The sequence below is a fragment of the Lolium perenne genome, unplaced genomic scaffold (assembly GCF_019359855.2).
Source record: "Lolium perenne isolate Kyuss_39 unplaced genomic scaffold, Kyuss_2.0 unplaced26, whole genome shotgun sequence".
Lineage (NCBI taxonomy): Eukaryota > Viridiplantae > Streptophyta > Magnoliopsida > Poales > Poaceae > Lolium > Lolium perenne.
Window position 1 is genome coordinate 1,055,733 of NW_027248984.1, and position 19,853 is coordinate 1,075,585.

Sequence of the window (19,853 nt, forward strand, 5' to 3'; positions counted from 1 at the left end):
AGGACATAGTCATATGGTACTATTCTAGACCTGTCCACTACACTACATGCTTTCTGAATGCTGAGCAAAATGCTTGAATATGTTTAAAAAATTAGAAAAAGTAAAATTTTGCCATCTCCTTCTAGGATTTGCGTCGATTTTGGAAATCTGGTATTTAGAGAGACCATGCAATTCTTTTTTGGTATATACCGAACCCGAACCGCTTTATTGCTTCATATCGTATTTTTTTTTTTTGACAGGAAACTGAAATCTATTAACCAGACGAAGCAGCTAATTCGCTGGCCACCAAATCCGATACAATCGGAGGAGCTACATCTGCCATCCGACACATTCATCTTCTGCCCTAAGACCATATTGAGCCAAAGTGTGAGCTACGCTGTTACATTTACGGGGGCAGAAAATAAAATCAAAGCTATCAAAAGCAGCAATGCAATTGCTTCTAGCTTCACGTAGAATAACTCCAATCGCCGAGAGCTCATGGCTGCTAGTATTTAGAGCTTGCACAAGCGTCAGCGAGTCTGATTCAAACACAACCCTGTGCAAACCAAGAGCTTCTGCTCCCTCAATTGCCGCAACGCAAGCTTCAGCTTCTGCTTGCAACGCATCGTGCAGGTGTCTCAGTTTTCCTGCTGCAGCTGCAACAAATTCTCCTCCATCTGTTCGCGCCACAAAACCCCATGCTCCCGATGCAGTGGATTGGTGGAAAGCAACATCGAAGTTTACCTTGGTTAAGTTCTCCTTCGGCCGCTCCCACCCTGACCTCGAGCATGCTTCATTGTTACTTATTGGCGTCTCGGACAAAACCCTCTTTACCCATGGAACAAACTCCATCGCGTGCCTCTGAACGACATGACAGACCTGCTCTGTCGTCCTCTCCAACTCGCCTGCGTTGCACTTGTTCCTCATCGTCCACCAGTCCCAAAGCATAATCAGGACCAGGTTTTTGCGCTCCTCGGGCAACTCTAAAATTTACTCCAACACTGCCATTGGCCCTTCTGTGTCTTGGAGGGAGAGGCGCACATCCTCGATCAGAAGAGCCCGCCAAACCTGTCTAACCTTCTTACATTTTAGGAAAAGATGTCCACCGTCCTCATCCATGCGGTAACACATAGGGCACCTCGCGTGTCAAGATCAATTTTCTTTCTTTGAATGTTCAAGCGAGTTGCACTGGTAGAAAAACAGGCTTCCGTCCAGCCCCATAAGTCGCGAAGCTATAGGAACCGCGACTAATGGGACCTTTAGTCGCGGTTCGCCTCCCGAACCGCGACCAAAGGCCTGGGCCCAGGGCGCTCGGTGGCCAGCTGGTGCACGTGGGGGGCTTTAGTCGCGGTTGGCCTGGCCAACCGCGACTAAAGGTGGCCAACCGCGACTAAAGCCCCTCCCCTATATATACCCATCCAGCAGCCAACACTTAGCCATTTGGAGCCATTCTCTTCACAAACTTCACAAGTGGGTGTTAGGTTTGCTTTTGGTTCCTCTTATGCACATAAGGTGTTTGATGAAATGCCCCAAGAGCATGAAACAAACATGATATGAAGTGTTGGAGCCACATTTGAGCTTTCTCATTTATTTTTTCCTCCTCGATCGCGGTTAGCAACTTGAACCTTTGATGTGTCATTGATAAAATATGCATGTGTGTAGTTCATTGTTTAATTTATATTGTTTGTAGCTAGTTAGTTTAACAAATGCATGATGGTTAATTATATATTTTATATTATAATAATGCAGATGAATCGGCAATGGATGTACGGTAACCGACTCTCCGGCGAGTTCACTACGGGTTTGAAAGATTTCCTCGTAGTGGCTAATGCGAACAAGCATGGGGGTTTTGTTATCTGTCCATGTGTTAACTGTAAGAATCAGAAGGGTTACTCTTCCTCAAGAGATGTTCACATGCACCTGTTTCGGCACGGTTTCATGCCAAGCTATAATTGTTGGACCAAGCATGGAGAAAGAGGGGTTATAATGGAAGAAGATGAAGAAGGGGATGATTTCATCGATGAAAGCTATCTTGCTCATTTCGGTGATACTTTCATGGAGGATGCTGAAGGTGAAGGGGAAGGTGAAGGGGAAGGTGAAGAAGAGGCACGTGATGATCCCGTTGATGATCTTGGTCGGACCATTGCTGATGCACGGAGACGCTGCGAAACTGAAAAGGAGAGGGAGAATTTGGATCGCATGTTAGAGGATCACAGAAGGCGGCGTACCCCGGATGCGATGATGGTCTGAAAAAGCTGGGATGCACACTGGATTTGCTGAAATGGAAGGCACAAGCAGGTGTAGCTGACTCGGGATTTGAAAACTTGCTGAAAATGTTGAAGAATATGTTTCCAAAGAATAACGAGTTGCCCGCCGATGCGTACGAAGCAAAGAAGGTTGTCTGCCCTCTACGTTTAGAGGTTACGAAGATACATGCATGCATCAACGATCGCATCCTCTACCGCGGTGAATACGAGAATTTGAATGAATGCCCGGTATGCACTGCATTGCGTTATAAGATCGGAAGGCGATGACCCTGGTGACGATGTTGAGGGCCGAGAAACCCGGGAAGAGGGTTCCCGCCAAGGTGATGTGGTATGCTCCTATAATACCACGGTTGAAACGTCTGTTCAGGAACAAAGAGCATGCCAAGTTGTTGCGATGGCACAAAGAGGACCGTAAGTCGGACGGGGAGTTGAGACACCCCGCAGATGGAACGCAATGGATAAAGATCGACAGAGAGTTCAAAGATTTTGCAGCTGACGCAAGGAACATAAGATTTGGTCTAAGTACGGATGGCATGAATCCTTTTGGCGAGCAGAGCTCCAGCAATAGCACCTGGCCCGTGACTCTATGCATCTACAACCTTCCTCCTTGGTTGTGCATGAAGCGGAAGTTCATTATGATGCCAGTACTCATCCAAGGTCCGAAGCAACCCGGCAACGACATCGATGTGTACCTAAGGCTATTAGTTGATGAACTTTTACAGCTGTGGGGCAGACCTGGTGTCCGTGTGTGGGATGAGCACAAAGAAGAGGAATTTGACCTACGAGCGTTGATTTTCGTAACCATCAACGATTGGCCTGCTCTTAGTAACCTTTCGGGACTGTCAAATAAGGGATACAATGCATGCACGCACTGCTTACATGAGACTGAAAGTGTACATTTGCCAAATTGTAAGAAGAACGTGTACCTTGGGCATCGTCGATTTCTTCCGAAAGGTCATCCAGTAAGAAAGAAAGGCAAGCATTACAACGGCAAGGCAGATCACCGGCCGAAGCTGCGGAACACACTGGTGCTGAGGTATTTGATATGGTCAAGGATTTGAAAGTCATCTTTGGAAAGGGTCTGGCGGACAATCGATTCCGAAGGGAGCTGACGGGCACGCAGCCATGTGGAAGAAGAAATCTATATTCTGGGAGCTAGAATATTGGAAAGTCCTAGAAGTCCGCTCTGCAATCGACGTGATGCACGTTACGAAGAATATTTGCGTGAACCTCCTAAGCTTCTTGGGCGTGTATGGGAAGACAAATGATACAAAGGAAGCACGGCAGGACCAGCAAAGTTTGAAAGACCCTGATGACCGGCATCCGGAACGGTTTCAAGGTCGTGCCAGCTACGCTCTGACCAAAGAAGAGAAGGTCATCTTTTTTGAATGCCTGAGCAGTATGAAGGTCCCGTCTGGATTCTCGTCCAATATAAAGGGAATAATAAACATGGCGGAGAAAAAGTTCCAAAACCTAAAGTCTCACGACTGCCACGTGATTATGATGCAATTGCTTCCGATTGCTTTGAGGGGGATCCTGCCGGAAAATGTTCGAGTAGCCATTGTGAAGCTATGTGCATTCCTCAATGCAATCTCTCAGAAGGTAATCAATCCAGAAGTTCTACCACGGTTACAGAACGATGTGATCCAATGTCTTGTCAGTTTCGAGTTGGTGTTCCCGCCATCCTTCTTCAATATTATGACGCACCTCCTGGTTCACCTAGTCGATGAGATTTCCATTCTTGGTCCTGTATTTCTACACAATATGTTCCCCTTCGAGAGGTTCATGGGAATATTAAAGAAATATGTTCGTAACCGTGCTAGGCCAGAAGGAAGCATCGCCGAGGGCTATGGAAATGAGGAGGTAATTGAGTTTTGTGTTGACTTTGTTCCTGACCTTAAGCCGATTGGTCTTCCTCGATCGCGGCACGAGGGGAGACTAAGTGGAAAAGGCACGATCGGAAGGAAATCAACGATATGTATGGACGGCCATTCTCTCGATCGAAGCACACCACACGCTTCGACCAATTCCAGCTTGGTGGCTCCGTACTTTGAGAAACACAAGAATATTTTACGCTCGGACAACCCTGGGAAGCCTGAATCCTGGATTAGGAAGGCCCACATGGAGACTTTCGGCAGTTGGTTGAGAAAACATTTAATGAATGACGATCATGTTGTAGATCAGCTGTACATGTTGGCCAAGACACCATCTTCGACTATAACGACTTTCCAAGGGTACGAGATAAATGGGAATACATTTTACACGATCGCCCAAGATAAAAAGAGCACCAACCAAAACAGTGGTGTCCGCTTTGATGCAGCAACCGAGAATGGGAAAAAGGTCACATATTATGGTTACATAGAGGAGATATGGGAACTTGACTATGGACCCTCCTTTAGGGTCCCTTTGTTCCGGTGCAAATGGTTCAAGCTAACAGGAGGTGGGGTAAAGGTGGACCAGCAATACAGAATGACAATGGTGAATTTCAACAATCTTGGTTACCTTGACGAACCATTCGTCCTAGCGAAAGATGTCGCTCAGGTTTTCTATGTGAAGGACATGAGTAGCAAACCGAGGAAACGGAAAGATAAGAAAACGATCAGTACATCATGCGATGATCCAAAGCGTCACATTGTTCTTTCAGGGAGTGGAGGACAAGACAGACATGTCAGAAGATTATAATATGTTTGCTGAAATTCCGCCCTTCAAAGTGAACACCGACCCAAGCATTAAGTTAAATGATGAGGATGCTCCATGGATACGGCACAATCGTAAGCAAGCAGGGACACAAGGGAAGAAATGATGTGTAATAATTTATTGTACCAAACTTTGTTGAATGAATCATGTGAATTATATTACCCGTGATGTGTTTGGTGTCCATTTTTGAATGATTCAATTGACTCGAGATAGCACTGATGATACATGAAATTTGGAGTGATTCAGTCATACTCCTGCCTAGGCGTATAATATGCATACTCGTAGTCTTCATAGCCGCCGCCGTTGTACTGGTAGTCGTCGCCTTCTAAGTTGCCGCCGTCGTCGTCGCTGCTGTCGTCGCTGTCGTCGGGCGGCGCTCGTGGCTCGAACTGAGGGTAGTGCAGGCGGGGGATATCGCCGGCCGTGATGTAGTCCATGACGCTCTGCAGAGTCCGGCCGTACCACCATAGCCGATGGCCGGCCTCGTGGAAGTTCCCAGGAGGCAGACCGTCCTCCTCATACCTGGCGAGCGCCCTCTCACGCCGACTAATGAAGAAGGCGTCCCAAGTATGCTGGTTATCGGGATGCCAGCGGGGATTCATCCGCTGCTCCGGCGTGAGGTCGAGGTAGTAGTGGTTCGTGATGGCCGCCCGGCGCGCAGTACCCTGAGGGACGGGAGGGACCGGCACGCCGCCGGCGCTTAGGCTCCAGCCGGCGGGGATGCGGTAGCCCGGTGGGCAAGGGTAGTTCGAGGCGCAAAGCTCCTCCACCTGCTGGTAGGTTAGAGTGGGTGCGGTGGAAGCCATGATAGAGTGATGAGAGATTGTAGAGATGTGATAATGCTGGCCAAGCCGGGCTACATATATGTAGTGACAAATGGCGGGAAAATGGGAGCGGGAAGACAGGAGGCGGGAAGAAAGTGGCGGGAAGAAAGAGGCGGGAAGAAATTGGCGGGAAGAAAGAGGCGGGAAGACAGGGAAGAAATGGCGGGAAGACGAGGCGGGAAGAGGGGGTCGGCGGAAAGATAGAGGCGGGAAGAGGGGGCCAACGAGAAGACAGAGGCTGCCGGGAAGAAATTTTGAATTGAATTAGTTTTATTTTTATGAATTTATTGATGTATTATTTGTATTTTCAAAATTTTGAATTGAATTAGTTTTATTTTTCTGAATTTTTTGATATATTATTTGTATTTTTAAAATTTTGAATCGAATTAGTTTTATTTTTCTGAATTTTTTGATATATTATTTGTATTTTTAAAATTTTGAATTGAATTAGTTTTATTTTTATGAATTTTTTGATATATTATTTGTATTTTTAAAATTTTGAATTGAATTAGTTTTATTTTTATGAATTTTTTGATATATTATTTGTATTTTTAAAATTTTGAATTGAATTAGTTTTATTTTTATGAATTTTTTGATATATTATTTGTATTTTTAAAATTTTGAATTGAATTAGTTATATTTTTCTGAGTTTTTCTGTATTTTTAACATTTTGAAAAACAAAAAGTAATTCGAAAAATATCTTTAGTCGCGGTTGGCCTCGCCAACCGCGACTAAAGGACTGTGCGCGCGCGGGAACGAAAAACCGGCGAAAAAAGCCTTTAGTCGCGGTTGGGCTGGCCAACCGCGACTAAAGGGTACCCTTTAGTCGCGACTCTCCTCCCCAACCGCGACTAAAGGGGGGGGCTATAAATACTTTTCCCGACCGTCGCTCCGCACATCGTCTTCTTCGCCGCTCTCGCTCCGTCTCTGCCGATCGATCGAGAGCTCGCCGTCGCCGCACCGTCGCCGCACCGTCGCCGTCGCCGAGCCTCGCCGTCGCCGCACCGTCGCCGCGCGAGACGCTGTCGCCGCCGCCCTCCGCGTGTACCGCGCGCCGTACGTGTACGTCGCCGCCGCCGGCCGGATCGATCCGTGTCTTGTGTATATGTCGCACCGCCGCCTCGCCATCACCGGCGCAGAAGAGAGAGGAGAGAGGCGCCGGGGGCCGCCGCCGCCGCCGCCGCTCTGCGCGCTCGCCCCGGCGGCGCTCTGCTCGCCGGCGGCCGCCGCGTGTGCGCGCATGAGAGAGAGAAGGGGAGGAGCGCGCGCAGACGAGCCCCGGCCTGCCTTTTTTTTTCTTTTTTTTAGTTTTTTTGTTTTTTACTTTGTTTAACTATAAGTTTTTTTAATTAAAAACTAGTAAAAATGCAACTACAACTTTGACTTAATAAAAATTGAACTAAAATGGGTACTAAAAAAAGAACTAAAATTTTGACTTAATTAAAAACTTTGTCTTAATTAAAAACTTTGACTTAATTAAAAACTTTGTTTAAAAAAAGAACTAAAATTTTGACTTAATAAAAATGAACTAAAATTTTGACTTAATGAAAATTGACTTAATAAAAAATGAACTAAAATTTTGACTTAATAAAAATTGAACTAAAATTGTAACGCCGCCGTACCGTCGCCAACGCCGTCAACGCGCCAACGCTACCTCTATTCATAAAAATGTAACGCCGTCAACGCTACCGCCTCTATTCAACGCGCCAACGCCAACGCTACCTCTATTCAACGCGCCAACGCCAACACCGTCAACGCGCCAACGCCAACGCGCTCGTCCTCGCCTCCCTCTTCCGCGACACCCTCTCCCACCCCTTCCTCGCCCCCTCCTTTTGCCACCGCTATTTCACCACCGCCACCGGTCTCTCGGTCACTTTTAAAATAACTTAACAAAAGTTTGTCACTTTTAAAATAACAAAAATAACTTAACCACCGCGCGTATACGGAGGGGGCACCGCCACCGCGAGGGTTATGTGTCCTCGGCACCGCCACCGCCCTTTCGCCACCGCCCTTTCGCCACCGCCACCGGTCTCTCGGTCACGCGGTCACTGCGTCCCCCCTCTCGCCTCCCGCTCGTCGCCCTCTCTGTTTATATGTAGAAGAGATGTGATAATGCATATACACAATTAATTTGTTTTGACTACATGTTTTCAAGACTGACATATGGCGGACGATAGAGCTGACCCGATTATGGACAACTATGATCCGGACCTTGAAGACCATATGTTCAGCATCATAAACGGCGATATTCTATATGTGCCGACCGGACAAGAAGAAGATGATATCTCTTCTTATCTGAACCTTGAGGGTGAAGATGAAGGGCGCCGTCAGCAAGATGATGCCGAAGAAACGTCGATAAACGACGATCTTCAATTGGAAGTAGCAACCACCTCCGGCGCCGAGGTATATATATACATTGAGCCTCTGGTGATACAAACTAACTGATTTGAATAAATATGTGTGTACTAACACGCGCGACTCTCTTTCTTATTTTAGCCCTCGGCCGGATCGTCGAAACAATCGAGTACGTCGTCAAAGCGTGGCGCAACCAAGACGATGAAACCAGAAGAAAGATGCACCATCGAGGTTGTCGAGGAAGCAACCGGCAGGCCGCTGGAGCCCCGCAAGAACGCCACCAAGTTTATCAGCCAATGCAGAGCCGTTGTTAGAGACAACGTCTCGATCACCGTCCAGGAGTGGAATGAGCCAAAGAAGGCACGTCTTGGTTTCACTTTTGTCGATAAGAGAACAAAAAAAGATTGCTTCAACAAGCTTATGGAACATTTTGTTCTACCTCCGGAATACCGCAAATACGATGAGGAGGGTAACAAGATTGAGGAAAACAAGAAGAGGTGCAAGCTAGTCAAACAGTTCGCTCTTTCTAAGATGTCCGACGCATTCCAGAAATACAAGCAAAATCTAACCCATGACTTTGTCAAGAAGGGCAAGACTCCGGATTTCAAAGGACAATATGAGAAACTGCAACATGATTGGCCTGAATTTGTGAAGCAAAAGAAATCGGAGCCGTTCCTTCAAATATCGAAAAAAATAAGGAAAATGCGGCCAAGAAGGAGTACAATCATATTATGGGGCCAGGAGGGTATCGCCTTTGGATGCCTAGGTGGGAGAAGATGGAGAACGAGCTGAGGGCGCGAGGAATCCGTCCAGGTACGGAGGGATGGGACCCAAGGGCCAAAAGCTGGTGGTACGGGCATGGGGGATCGCTGGACCCGGAGACATGGGAGTGTGTTTACCAGGGTAAAATAATTAAACCCACCCAAAAGCTTATTGAGGCAATGAGGGATGCTCAAGAGGGGAGGATCAAGTTCAACAGAGAGAACGACGCCCTGACAAAAGCCCTCGGGAATCCTGAACACGGAGGACGTGTACGAGGCATGGGGCACATTCCGTGGAAAGTAGGGTTCCCCCAGAACGATGACCCGTACGGTTACAGAAGCCGTAAGAGAAAGATGGATCGGGAAGCAGATGTTGTGGCGCGGTTGGCATCGGAAATGGATGTCATGAAGAAAACCGTGAGTGTACTAGTAGCCGAAAGAGATGCAGCTCGGGCGCAGCATGAAGATCATCCATTGGATCTCGGAAGCCAGCAGCGGAGAAGCAGCGTGGCTTCCACGGAGGCCCCACCGGCTGGTGCACCGACGATCGAAATTACTGCACCGGAGCCTCTGGTGGTCGAAATTACTGCACCGGAGCCTCCTCGCTACCCCGTGGACGATATAAAGGAGATGAAAGCATGTCATCTGTATTATCCTATCGGGAACATGTCCATGAAGGTAGCCATCGGCAGTGCTTTACCACCTGGAGCACTCCACCACAACAACCCCATTCAAGATGGCTATGCTCGTGTCACGGTGGAGGACATAGTCCAAGGGTTTGAGGACCTGGACATTGACATTGCTACACCTGAAGGGGCGACAAGACTTGGAGATGTCAAGCGCCAGTTCATTCTATGGCAGAAGAAGTTTATCAAGTTTCTAGGCGAGGCGCCAACAAGTCCACCCCCCTACGGTGGTGGTGGTGGCGGCGGTGGCGGTGGTGTTGGTGCTTCACCTACACCTCCTTCACGTCAGCCGACGCCGCCCCCCAATTCACCTCCGGCGGGTAAGCAGCCGCCGCCCCCTAGTCCGCCCCGGGCGGGTGCGACGCCGCCCCAATCCACCTCCGGCGAAGAAGCAGAAGCAGCAGTCCTGGATTATTAACCAGGACCCTTACGTACCTAAGAAAACAAAGGTACCGGAGCCATCACTGAAGCCTCTCCCCACGAGGCCTTGGGAACGTAGTGCCGAGGAAGTCGAGGCGGCCGCGACTGCTGATTTAGAGAAATGGAAGGCGGGCTGCAAGAAGAAAAGAGAGCCCGAGCCCAAGCCAGTATTTTCTGATGAGCAAAAGAAGTGGGCTAAGTCATTTTTGAACACACCGTCCCAAGCCGCGAAGAATCTGCCTGACGACTATGCACGTGAACTAAAGAATCAGGCACGCATGTTCAAGGAGAAGAAAGAGGAGGCCGATAAAGCGGAATTACAAAGTGCACAAAGCGGGAAACGAGTTGTTGCCCAGCTCGGGGAACAAAGTAAACAATCGATTGCCCCGCTTATAGTGACAGCCGCCGGTCCGGATGCCCCCGAAATCATAGAAGCTGCGGCAGCACAGGGATTGACTGTAACGAGTGCCAGAGAACAAGCGGCCAACTTAGGTATTACTCTTCGTGAACTGTTAGGCCTTGATGAGGCGCCAGTGAAGGAGGTAGTACTTACATATGTGAAGAATGGGCCTCTCGTCGAGCCTGCGCAGTAAGAGGATCTACCTCCACAAATGAAAGGTCTGCTGAACTGGTACAAGGGTTACATAAAACATAAAAACGCCAAAGATTATATTTTTGCGGAAGTTGGATATGAGCATCACTTCAAACAATACTCTGTACAAATTCATCTGAGTGAATTGTTCCAGCTTTTCAATCTGCGCGAGCTCGACAAATCTATCATCAGTTGCTACGTTCTGTAAGTGATTTATTTCTACCCCATCTCGTTCATATTGCCTGCACTATATATATATATGTCCTAACTATATTGTTGTGTCCGCTATTATACATGCAGATTGAAGATTAAGGAATGCAGAGTAAGGATCATCCATGATGTTGGGTTCATTGACCCACACATCGTTAATGGATATACGTTAAAGCATCACCCCGCCGACGTGGAGAAAGACCTGTGGCGGTTTCTTGAAAAGCAGGAACTCAAAAGTGATATTCTATTTCCTTACCATTTTGGGTGAGTGTTTATGTCTTGAGCACATTCTCTTTTGTTTACTCCATGCATGGTATGTGGCCGGCTAATCGATGAGTTATGCATGACGTACTGTGTATGTATCGTGTCCGCAGGTTCCACTGGATTCTGCTAGTAATTAAAGTTGACAAATCAGAATGTATCGTCCACGACTCTCTGAATATGGATAAGGCGGAGTGGGCCGACATGAGACAAATGATTCAAAAGTAATTGTTTTCATTCATTTGCGCTCTATATCGATCGGCCTATTTCGTTCATTTCCTAATTAAGCTTCAAGTAATTAACTAATAACTCTCTTGTTCATTTAATTTTCTTTGCCTCGTAGGGTTTGGAGACGGTTCGCAGATACAAAGGTCGGTGAATTCAAAAAAGAGCTAAATTTCATGCGGTCAAAGGCTAAGAATGGTAGCGATATTCAGCCACCGGGAACCAATCTGTGTGGATACTATGTCTGTGAGATGATCCGGAGATACACCTCTGAGCGCGTTCCGAGTGATCTCAATGCTCAGAGGAATAACCTCCGGATGATGCTTAGTCCGTGCTCGCTTCCGACCACTTCAAGAGGAACTAGCTGGATGGTTCAGGAGGAAAGTCCTCGATCCTAAAGGAGAACACCATTGCGAGGACGTAGAACTATACATGCATTAAATTATGTATGGAAACTTGTTCAAACTTGTATATGGTCATCCGATGATATTGAATATATATTGTATATTCCTCTTGAATTCTTTTTGGTTCTAATTTCAAATTTGTTTGAAATTGTACATTCATATGCATGTATATATGTAGTACCGTAGAATATGTGAAACTCCTTCAAAATTACAATAAAGCACAAAAGAAATAAAACAATATACAAATTAAACAGAAAATATGTTTAGGGGGGGGGGGGGGGGCAGGTTTAGGGGGGCCTAAAACCCTAAACCTGCGGCGGCCTTTAGTCGCGGTTGGCCAGAAGAACCGCGACTAAAGGTCCTCCGCCCCGACGGTCGCCTGGCGCCCACGTGGACGGGCCTTTAGTCGCGGTTCGTAAGCAACCGCGACTAAAGGGGGGGCCTTTAGTCGCGCTAATTTGGTCGCGGTTGCGCAACCGCGACTAATGGCAATTGCGAACCGCGACCAAAGACCCTTTTTCCACCAGTGTTGGAAGACTATTGCGAGCATATTATTAACTGAACCAATGAACTAATAAACATAATGAACTCATCTACCAGCCAATGGTAGAGACGAGATGATATTAAGAGCGTACTTCCCCAATGTGGAGGGACCTCACATATAGAGAAATTGAAATGGAACATGGACCTTTGACAAAAATACGATTTTCAATTACAAAGAGATGTTTATTTTTTTTTAAAGAAACAAAATGTAACTTTAAGAAAAGCCTATACAGTGGACATTACTTCCGCAAGTCGATACAAAAAAAATTCTTGTGTTTCTTAACCTTTTCTTTAAATTTGCTAGATTTATTTACACATATTAAATAAAATTACATCTAACTTGTAGATTTCCCCCCTTATAATCCTAAGAGTATTCATGCATTTTAGAGAAAAATTGTTGATGTAATGTTAACACAAAACTTTTACAAAGCCCATCACCACAAGCTTGTGGGGTCCACCTACTGCCTGGCCTTGTCACTATGATGTAGTTGTTCCTCTATTCATCAAGTCACCGTCAAATATTTCAAATTAATATATACATGAAAATTGTATTATACAAAGACAAGGTTGAAACTTAAAACACCATAGCTTTGTGATGAAAGCCACGTCCACATGGATGTCGAACCCACCGCACACACTCTGATCTGCCAATAAGCATGTTTAGGTTTTCTATGCATGAACAATAATGACATGAAATCTAGATTTTTTTTAATAGTATGTTTGATATTGTGAGCACTTGAGTTTGAATTCAGTATATTCTAATTAACACCTCTAAGCAGATTGATTGGAGGACTTGATGGTAGCCAAATTACAAAGGAAGATAGTAGGTAACTAGAGTGCCTCTTCGAAGGAAGGAAATGACGTTGTATAGTAGTCTGTCCAATACGAAGTACTATCGGAGATACAAGTATCTTGCGTGAACAATGGAAAGTTCTAGATGGGACAATGGGGATGAGGTTCTTTAGCACTTAACTAATATAATAATCTGTAGAGTGGTGCAGAACTATAGTAGACATAGATAGATGGTCCTGCCCGCAGAACCTTCGCTAGCCGCAAGATATCGTGCCGGGCAACTAGTCGACAAATAAATATCTCCCGGTAGGATCCAAGCGGCACGGAACTAGTGATGCTCAGGCTGAGCCCCAATTACTTATTGTGAGCTTCCTCATTTGTATGTTAAGAAAAAGCTTACATGTGCAAATCGTCATATTAATATTGATGGTCTATTTTCTTGCATTGGCTGTAATTATTTGGTTATCGATATCACGAAAATTTGAACTACATCAGTGCAACTAGCATCCAACTTTGTCAAGAACATTTCAACTACACATAATGCTGATATGGATGCCGTTAATCAAGAAAGGGACGTAATGTGTGATAACCCGGATTTTTGGTCTGTTTATTAATTTGAGTTGCGATGATAATTAGAGAAATAAATCTTAGTGAAGTAATAACCTTATTTGTTTGTGCGTGATCAATTAATAGCACTGGAAATTTGATTTAACTAGAGATAGCTAACTATAGCTAGTAGTACTAGTGCATCAAGCATGGCTCGATGGAGCTGCTGCACACGTGCATGTGCTTGTGCACAGAACCATGCATGTGTCTAACGCTAGTATCTTTAGTAGCGTGAGCTAATTAAATTGCCAAGGAGAAGCTACGTGGCTTGCTACTAGAGGAAGATAAGAAGAGCTGTCAGGGTACCAATATCTGTGCTGACAAGGTTTCTACGTGGAGTCTTTGCATGGAGGCCAGAAGGTAAGCAAACACCAAATGGGTCAGCCGGCATTTCCTTAGCATCGTCGAAACGTCGAGCGGCAAAGCGGCCGGATCAGATATTTTAGCTGGCTTAGACGGTGCTGCCTCCTATATAAAGAGCTGCTGCTGCACTACACGCACACTGCATCCCATCGGTCAAACTCGGAAAGATTAGAGCAGAGAGAGATTAGGCTAGTGAGAGCGATGGTCGTCGATTTCATTCAGGCGAAAATATACACACAGCTGGAGATGTTGCCTAGACGAAGATGGTAGTCAGGCTGTAGTTTGCTGTTTGTACTGCAAGTAGTTTATATAGCAACGGGGTTTCTTCTTCATGGATTTTGCTGACAGGGGTATCACCGAGGCAAGTAGATGTTCCTCCTGATCTCTCCCTATTTTGGAAGTAGCTCCTTTGCTACATCTATCTTTTATCTTGTTGATATTCCGTTGAGGTGCAGGTACTGATACATATACCATATTCTTGGTTTTTGCTTGATCCTAATATTGTTGAACAGTTATACTGTTGATTCTATTATTCACTTGATTTGTCGATCCTACTTAATATTGCTGCACCATGATCCATAGTCATGTTTGATCATCGTGTTGGAGAGAGACGGGTAGTCATCTCCGGCTTTTAGAGTCACGTCATTTGCGGGAACTCAAGTGGAGCCTTGAGATTATTGACCTCAAGATAGTGATTTGTATCACTTACCTGCGAATATCCTGATCTTGTTGTATTGGTATCACGACGGCAAACGTATTGTACCGGTCATAGTTCAGGTATGGGACTGTCTGTGTTCTCCGCTGGGGACGGCCTCTGTTCGGGAACGTGTCGGTGATGGATCCGTAGGAGCGACCGACATCAGTAGGTCGGAGTGTCCGGGTCTTAGCGGGTAAAAGGACACTGCTTGGCTAGCGTCGGTGAAGCTAGTCAAGACTGTTGATGTCGGAGTACCCCTCTGCAGAGCGTAAAAGTGTGGATATTCACCCCTGTGACTCCCGGGTTGGGAAGCTTGCTGTCATGTGTGATGCCAATATATTCCTTGTCCATTTCCGAGTTCCACTCCTTTGTTGTATCTATGATATCCGGGTCCGACTGACAGTTTGTTATTATCCCTTGATTTCCGCTAATCTCTTGATCGTGTATTGTTTCCTTGTTGTATCTACTTGCTGAGTATGCCCTCATACTCACCCTTGCCACTTCCATTTCTTTTGCAGAAGTGAGCACGATTTGGAGATGATGGCAGAGCGTAGGAGTAGTACTACGGGAAGGGGGAAATAAATATTGTATCTTGATTCATGTAGTAGAAAAGATAATGAACAGAGTGTTGTTTTAGCTTTATAAATATGTTTATTCTAAGCCTTACATGTTTATAATCGCAAGGTTATAAATATGTGGCGTTGTCACGACTAGGCCCGGTTTCGGAACGTGACAATTTAGTGGTATCAGAGCTTAGGCTAAATAAGAAATAAAATTTTGCAACCAACGTGGGAAAACGGGGTAGTTTAGACACGTAAGCTAGAAGCAGTCACTTTACATTTCTTATATGTTAATCTAACTTTGTTTTGCCTTGCTAAACCTTTTGTTTCAATATCTTTGCTTAGATAAAATCATGCATCCTAGTTTTGAAAAATGTAAATTTGTTTTGGTGTTGAATTTCGAGGACGAAATTCTAATAAGGTGGGTAGGATGTGATAACCCGGATTTTTGGTTTGTTTATTAATTTGAGTTGCGATGATAATTAGAGAAATAAATCTTAGTGAAGTAATAACCTTATTTGTTTGTGCGTGATCAATTAATAGCACTGGAAATTTGATTTAACTAGAGATAGCTAACTAGCTAGTAGTACTAGTGCATCAAGCATGGCTCGATGGAGCTGCTGCACACGTGCATGTGCTTGTGCACAGAACCATGCATGTGTCTAACGCTAGTATCTTTAGTAGCGTGAGCTAATTAAATTGCCAAGGAGAAGCTACGTGGCTTGCTACTAGAGGAAGATAAGAAGAGCTGTCAGGGTACCAATATCTCTGCTGACAAGGTTTCTACGTGGAGTCTTTGCATGGAGGCCAGAAGGTAAGCAAACACCAAATGGGTCAGCCGGCATTTCCTTAGCATCGTCGAAACGTCGAGCGGCAAAGCGGCCGGATCAGATATTTTAGCTGGCTTAGACGGTGCTGCCTCCTATATAAAGAGCTGCTGCTGCACTACACGCACACTGCATCCCATCGGTCAAACTCGGAAAGATTAGAGCAGAGAGAGATTAGGCTAGTGAGAGCGATGGTCGTCTCGATTTCATTCAGGCGAAAATATACACACAGCTGGAGATGTTGCTTAGACGAAGATGGTAGTCAGGCTGTAGTTTGCTGTTTGTACTGCAAGTAGTTTATATAGCAACGGGATTTCTTCTTCATGGATTTTGCTGACAGGGGTATCACCGAGGCAAGTAGATGTTCCTCCTGATCTCTCTCTATTTTGGAAGTAGCTCCTTTGCTACATCTATCTTTTATCTTGTTGATATTCCGTTGAGGTGCAGGTACTGATACATGTACCATATTCTTGGTTTTTGCTTGATCCTAATATTGTTGAACAGTTATACTGTTTATTCTATTATTCACTTGATTTGTCGATCCTACTTAATATTGCTGCACCATGATCCATAGTCATGTTTGATCATCGTGTTGGAGAGAGACGGGTAGTCATCTCCGGCTTTTAGAGTCACGTCATTTGCGGGAGCTCAAGTGGAGCCTTGAGATTATTGACCTCAAGATAGTGATTTGTATCTACCTGCGAATATCCTGATCTTGTTGTATTGGTATCACGACGGCAAACGTATTGTACCGGTCACAGTTCAGGTATGGGACTGTGTAATGTCCCAGGTTTAGAGACGATCGAGGGGTAGATTTTAGAAAGGGATGTGCATTGCATAGTAAATTCTGGGGAAATTTCGCGCTTTTAAACAAAAACTGCATCGAAGGGGGACAAGTTTCTCTCTCGACACCTTACAGGGTTAGGGTTTCGAGAGTGCGACAAACTTGCTTCTCACTTCACTAGTTAGGGTTTTGAGATGAGAGAGGAGAGTTTGCTTGATTGAATTCCAAATGATATGACATGGTTGAATTCAAACCAAGGTTGAATTTGAATTTCAAATTCAAACATTAAATAATTACTTAAATAATTCAATCGAGGAAATTCATTAAGTAAATGATCAATAATAAATAAGATGAACAATTATATTAAAGTAAAGCTCATTAGAGAAAACTTTGAGCTTTATTGATCATCACACACATTACAATGTCATTACAATATTCATAAGTGAAATAAAAGAATAATACAACACATTACACAAATGGGCAGAATAGAAGAAAGGAAAATAAAGAAAAATTACAAGTTAATAGTCCTAGTCTAAATTCTACAAGGTCATCCTCATTTGATCTTGTATTTGATGAAGTCTTTGTCCATCTTGCTCAATTGATGATCCCTGCACAAATCAAAGCCAAAAACAGAATTAAGCCAAGTGGCAAAGCCACTTGGCAGGTTAATAAATAAAGCAAAATGAGGGGATATGATCAGGCTGCCGAGCTGATCCTCTCCAAAGACAAGTTCACAGGATCTGGTTCACACAGACACACAAGCAGCACACACATCAGGTGTGCATGCTCAACACCCAGGCACTGCTTGTGCATGTGGCACAACACACACACAACATCAGTGAGTCACCAAAGTGACCAGAACCAAGCTGTCGACCAGGGAGAGCATGGAGGCACCATATTTAACCTTTCCAGAGCCCAAACCCTAGCCTTTTGCTCATCCATCGACAGGCTGAAGGGGTAAGTTACCAAGAACACCAAGAACAGCTTGAACAAGGGGAACAGCCAGTGCTGTTCCATTTGCTCAATCTCACCATTAAATCAAAACAAGATCACCAGGAGGAGCAGGGCAAGTAAATCAATCACAAGAGCAACCCAGAAGCAATCCTCTACACCAACAAACAATCTAGGAGCTGGAGTGAGGTATACCACACAAAAGCCTGAGCAAGATCATATCTTGCTCATAATTAAGCATACAATGCATCACTGGAGCACAGAAGGGTAGATTACCCTGTGTGTGTCATCATTTGGCTACCAAGCCATTTGGTGCAAGCACAGATGGGTAAGACCAATAGGTTAACATCCCTTGGGAACAACAGTTATGCAAATCCATGCATAACTAGAGGAATCCAGCCAAGAATGAAACCATAGTTAGCCTAAACCACTCACTAAGCACCTACAGCTAGCTAGGCCATCAGATTATAGACAATTACCTGTCTATATATATATTTTGTCAACACCAAAAGGTCACTGGAAGTCCAAGATTGGATCAAGCCAGAGAACAACTACTCTATTCCAGCCAGCCAACACAAACTATGGCAAATCACAGATAGGGGAGCAACCAGGACAGCAACACAAGTGCTGCCAGGGCCACCTCAACCCTAAGCCAGCACAAGAACCTATACCTCATTATCCATTTGGATTCAGTAGAGAGCTAGGGTACACAACTGAAGGTTGGCATCCATCTAGCCTGTCACAATTAATTAGATGATCACAACTGCAGAGCAGCTCACATCACTTATCCACTTCAGAAAAATTCAGGCAACACAGATAAGTGAACAAAGCTAATAAATCAAAGCACCAAGGCTTTGCAGTGATCCAATGGATCAGTGCAGGCAACATCAGTTGCTTAGGCCAACAACAATATACACCAGGTTAAGCCTGTATGATACACACACAGCACAGAGTGAGCAACAGTGAGCCATAGACCACAAAGAGCAGCTTTTACAAGCAACTGGTGATCATATGATCACCAGAAGCTTGCTAGAGCATGTTACTGCATGCTAGAACTCATTCCAAGTAATTAACACATGAACAGATAATTAAATAAGCGAACAATTGCATCACGAGATAAGTGAATCAGGCTTTATAATTGTATCCAGAAGCACATCAAAGGTTTGATGAACCACTGGATCATAATAAACAAATAAACCACTTGGTGCTCATCCTTTAATCATACCAGTAAGCCAACAGCAATGCCCAGATGAGCATGCTAATGAATTTGAGCACAGGAATTAGTCACAGCAGCTCAGGCACTTGCAATTCTGCAAGAACTATACACTATAATCAAGCCATAGCAATTGAAACTAACACACTTGAGGATCTGGCTAGATTATCAACAAGAACAGAGGCACAAGAATGGAATTAAGCAAGCAGTACTAGCACAGCAAGTGCTTAGGCTAGAAATTCTTACACAGAGATAGCAGTAGCACTTAGCAGCAAGCACAGAATAAAGCAAGCACAAATTTAGCTGGGCACGAGTAATAAGACGAAGACGGGCAGCATCTCCACGAGGTGGAGTAGCCGTGGCGAGCTAGAGGATGGAGAAGAAGGACGATAGAGAGAAAGAGAGAGCGAGAGTGAGGGTGGCGCACGTACCGAGGCGAGCAGACATTAGTCGCGGCCATGGCGGCCACGGCGGCGCGTGCCGAGTGCACGGTAGCACCTGGCCAGGCCAGGCCACGCTCAGACAAGCGCCGCAGCACCCCGCACCACTGCGGCGAGGCCCACGGCGGCGCCATCACGCCCGGAACCCACAGAAGCAGTGAGATCGTCACGGATCCCGTAACCCTAGCCACGGCGAGGGGGTCGGGGACGAGCGGGAGCAACGCCAGCTCCAGATCGACGCGGATGAGAAGGACCGGCGTCACGAGGCGGTTCGATTGCGCCCCATGGCGAGGGCCATGGCGGTCGGAGTTCGCCGGAATCAGCCGGCGACGGCGAGGGCGACACAGGTCGCCAGAGAGAAGGGGATTAGGGTTCGTCGAGGCGGCGTGGTGGGGA

At 45.5% G+C, this 19,853-nt stretch overlaps 1 protein-coding gene across 1 annotated transcript; it reads right to left on the reverse strand.

Annotated features, from left to right (window-relative positions):
• Window positions 1–309: 309 nt before the first annotated feature.
• LOC139834307 (uncharacterized) lies at window positions 310–831 on the reverse strand. Its single transcript, XM_071824780.1, has one exon. It carries the CDS (start codon window positions 829–831, stop codon window positions 310–312), a length of 522 nt encoding a protein of 173 aa, XP_071680881.1.
• Between the last annotated feature and the right edge of the window lie 19,022 nt (window positions 832–19,853).

Excerpts from the sequence above, each read along its gene's own strand:
- LOC139834307 (XM_071824780.1), bottom strand. The coding sequence starts at position 831 with ATGGAGTTTGTTCCATGGGTAAAGAGGGTTTTGTCCGAGACGCCAATA.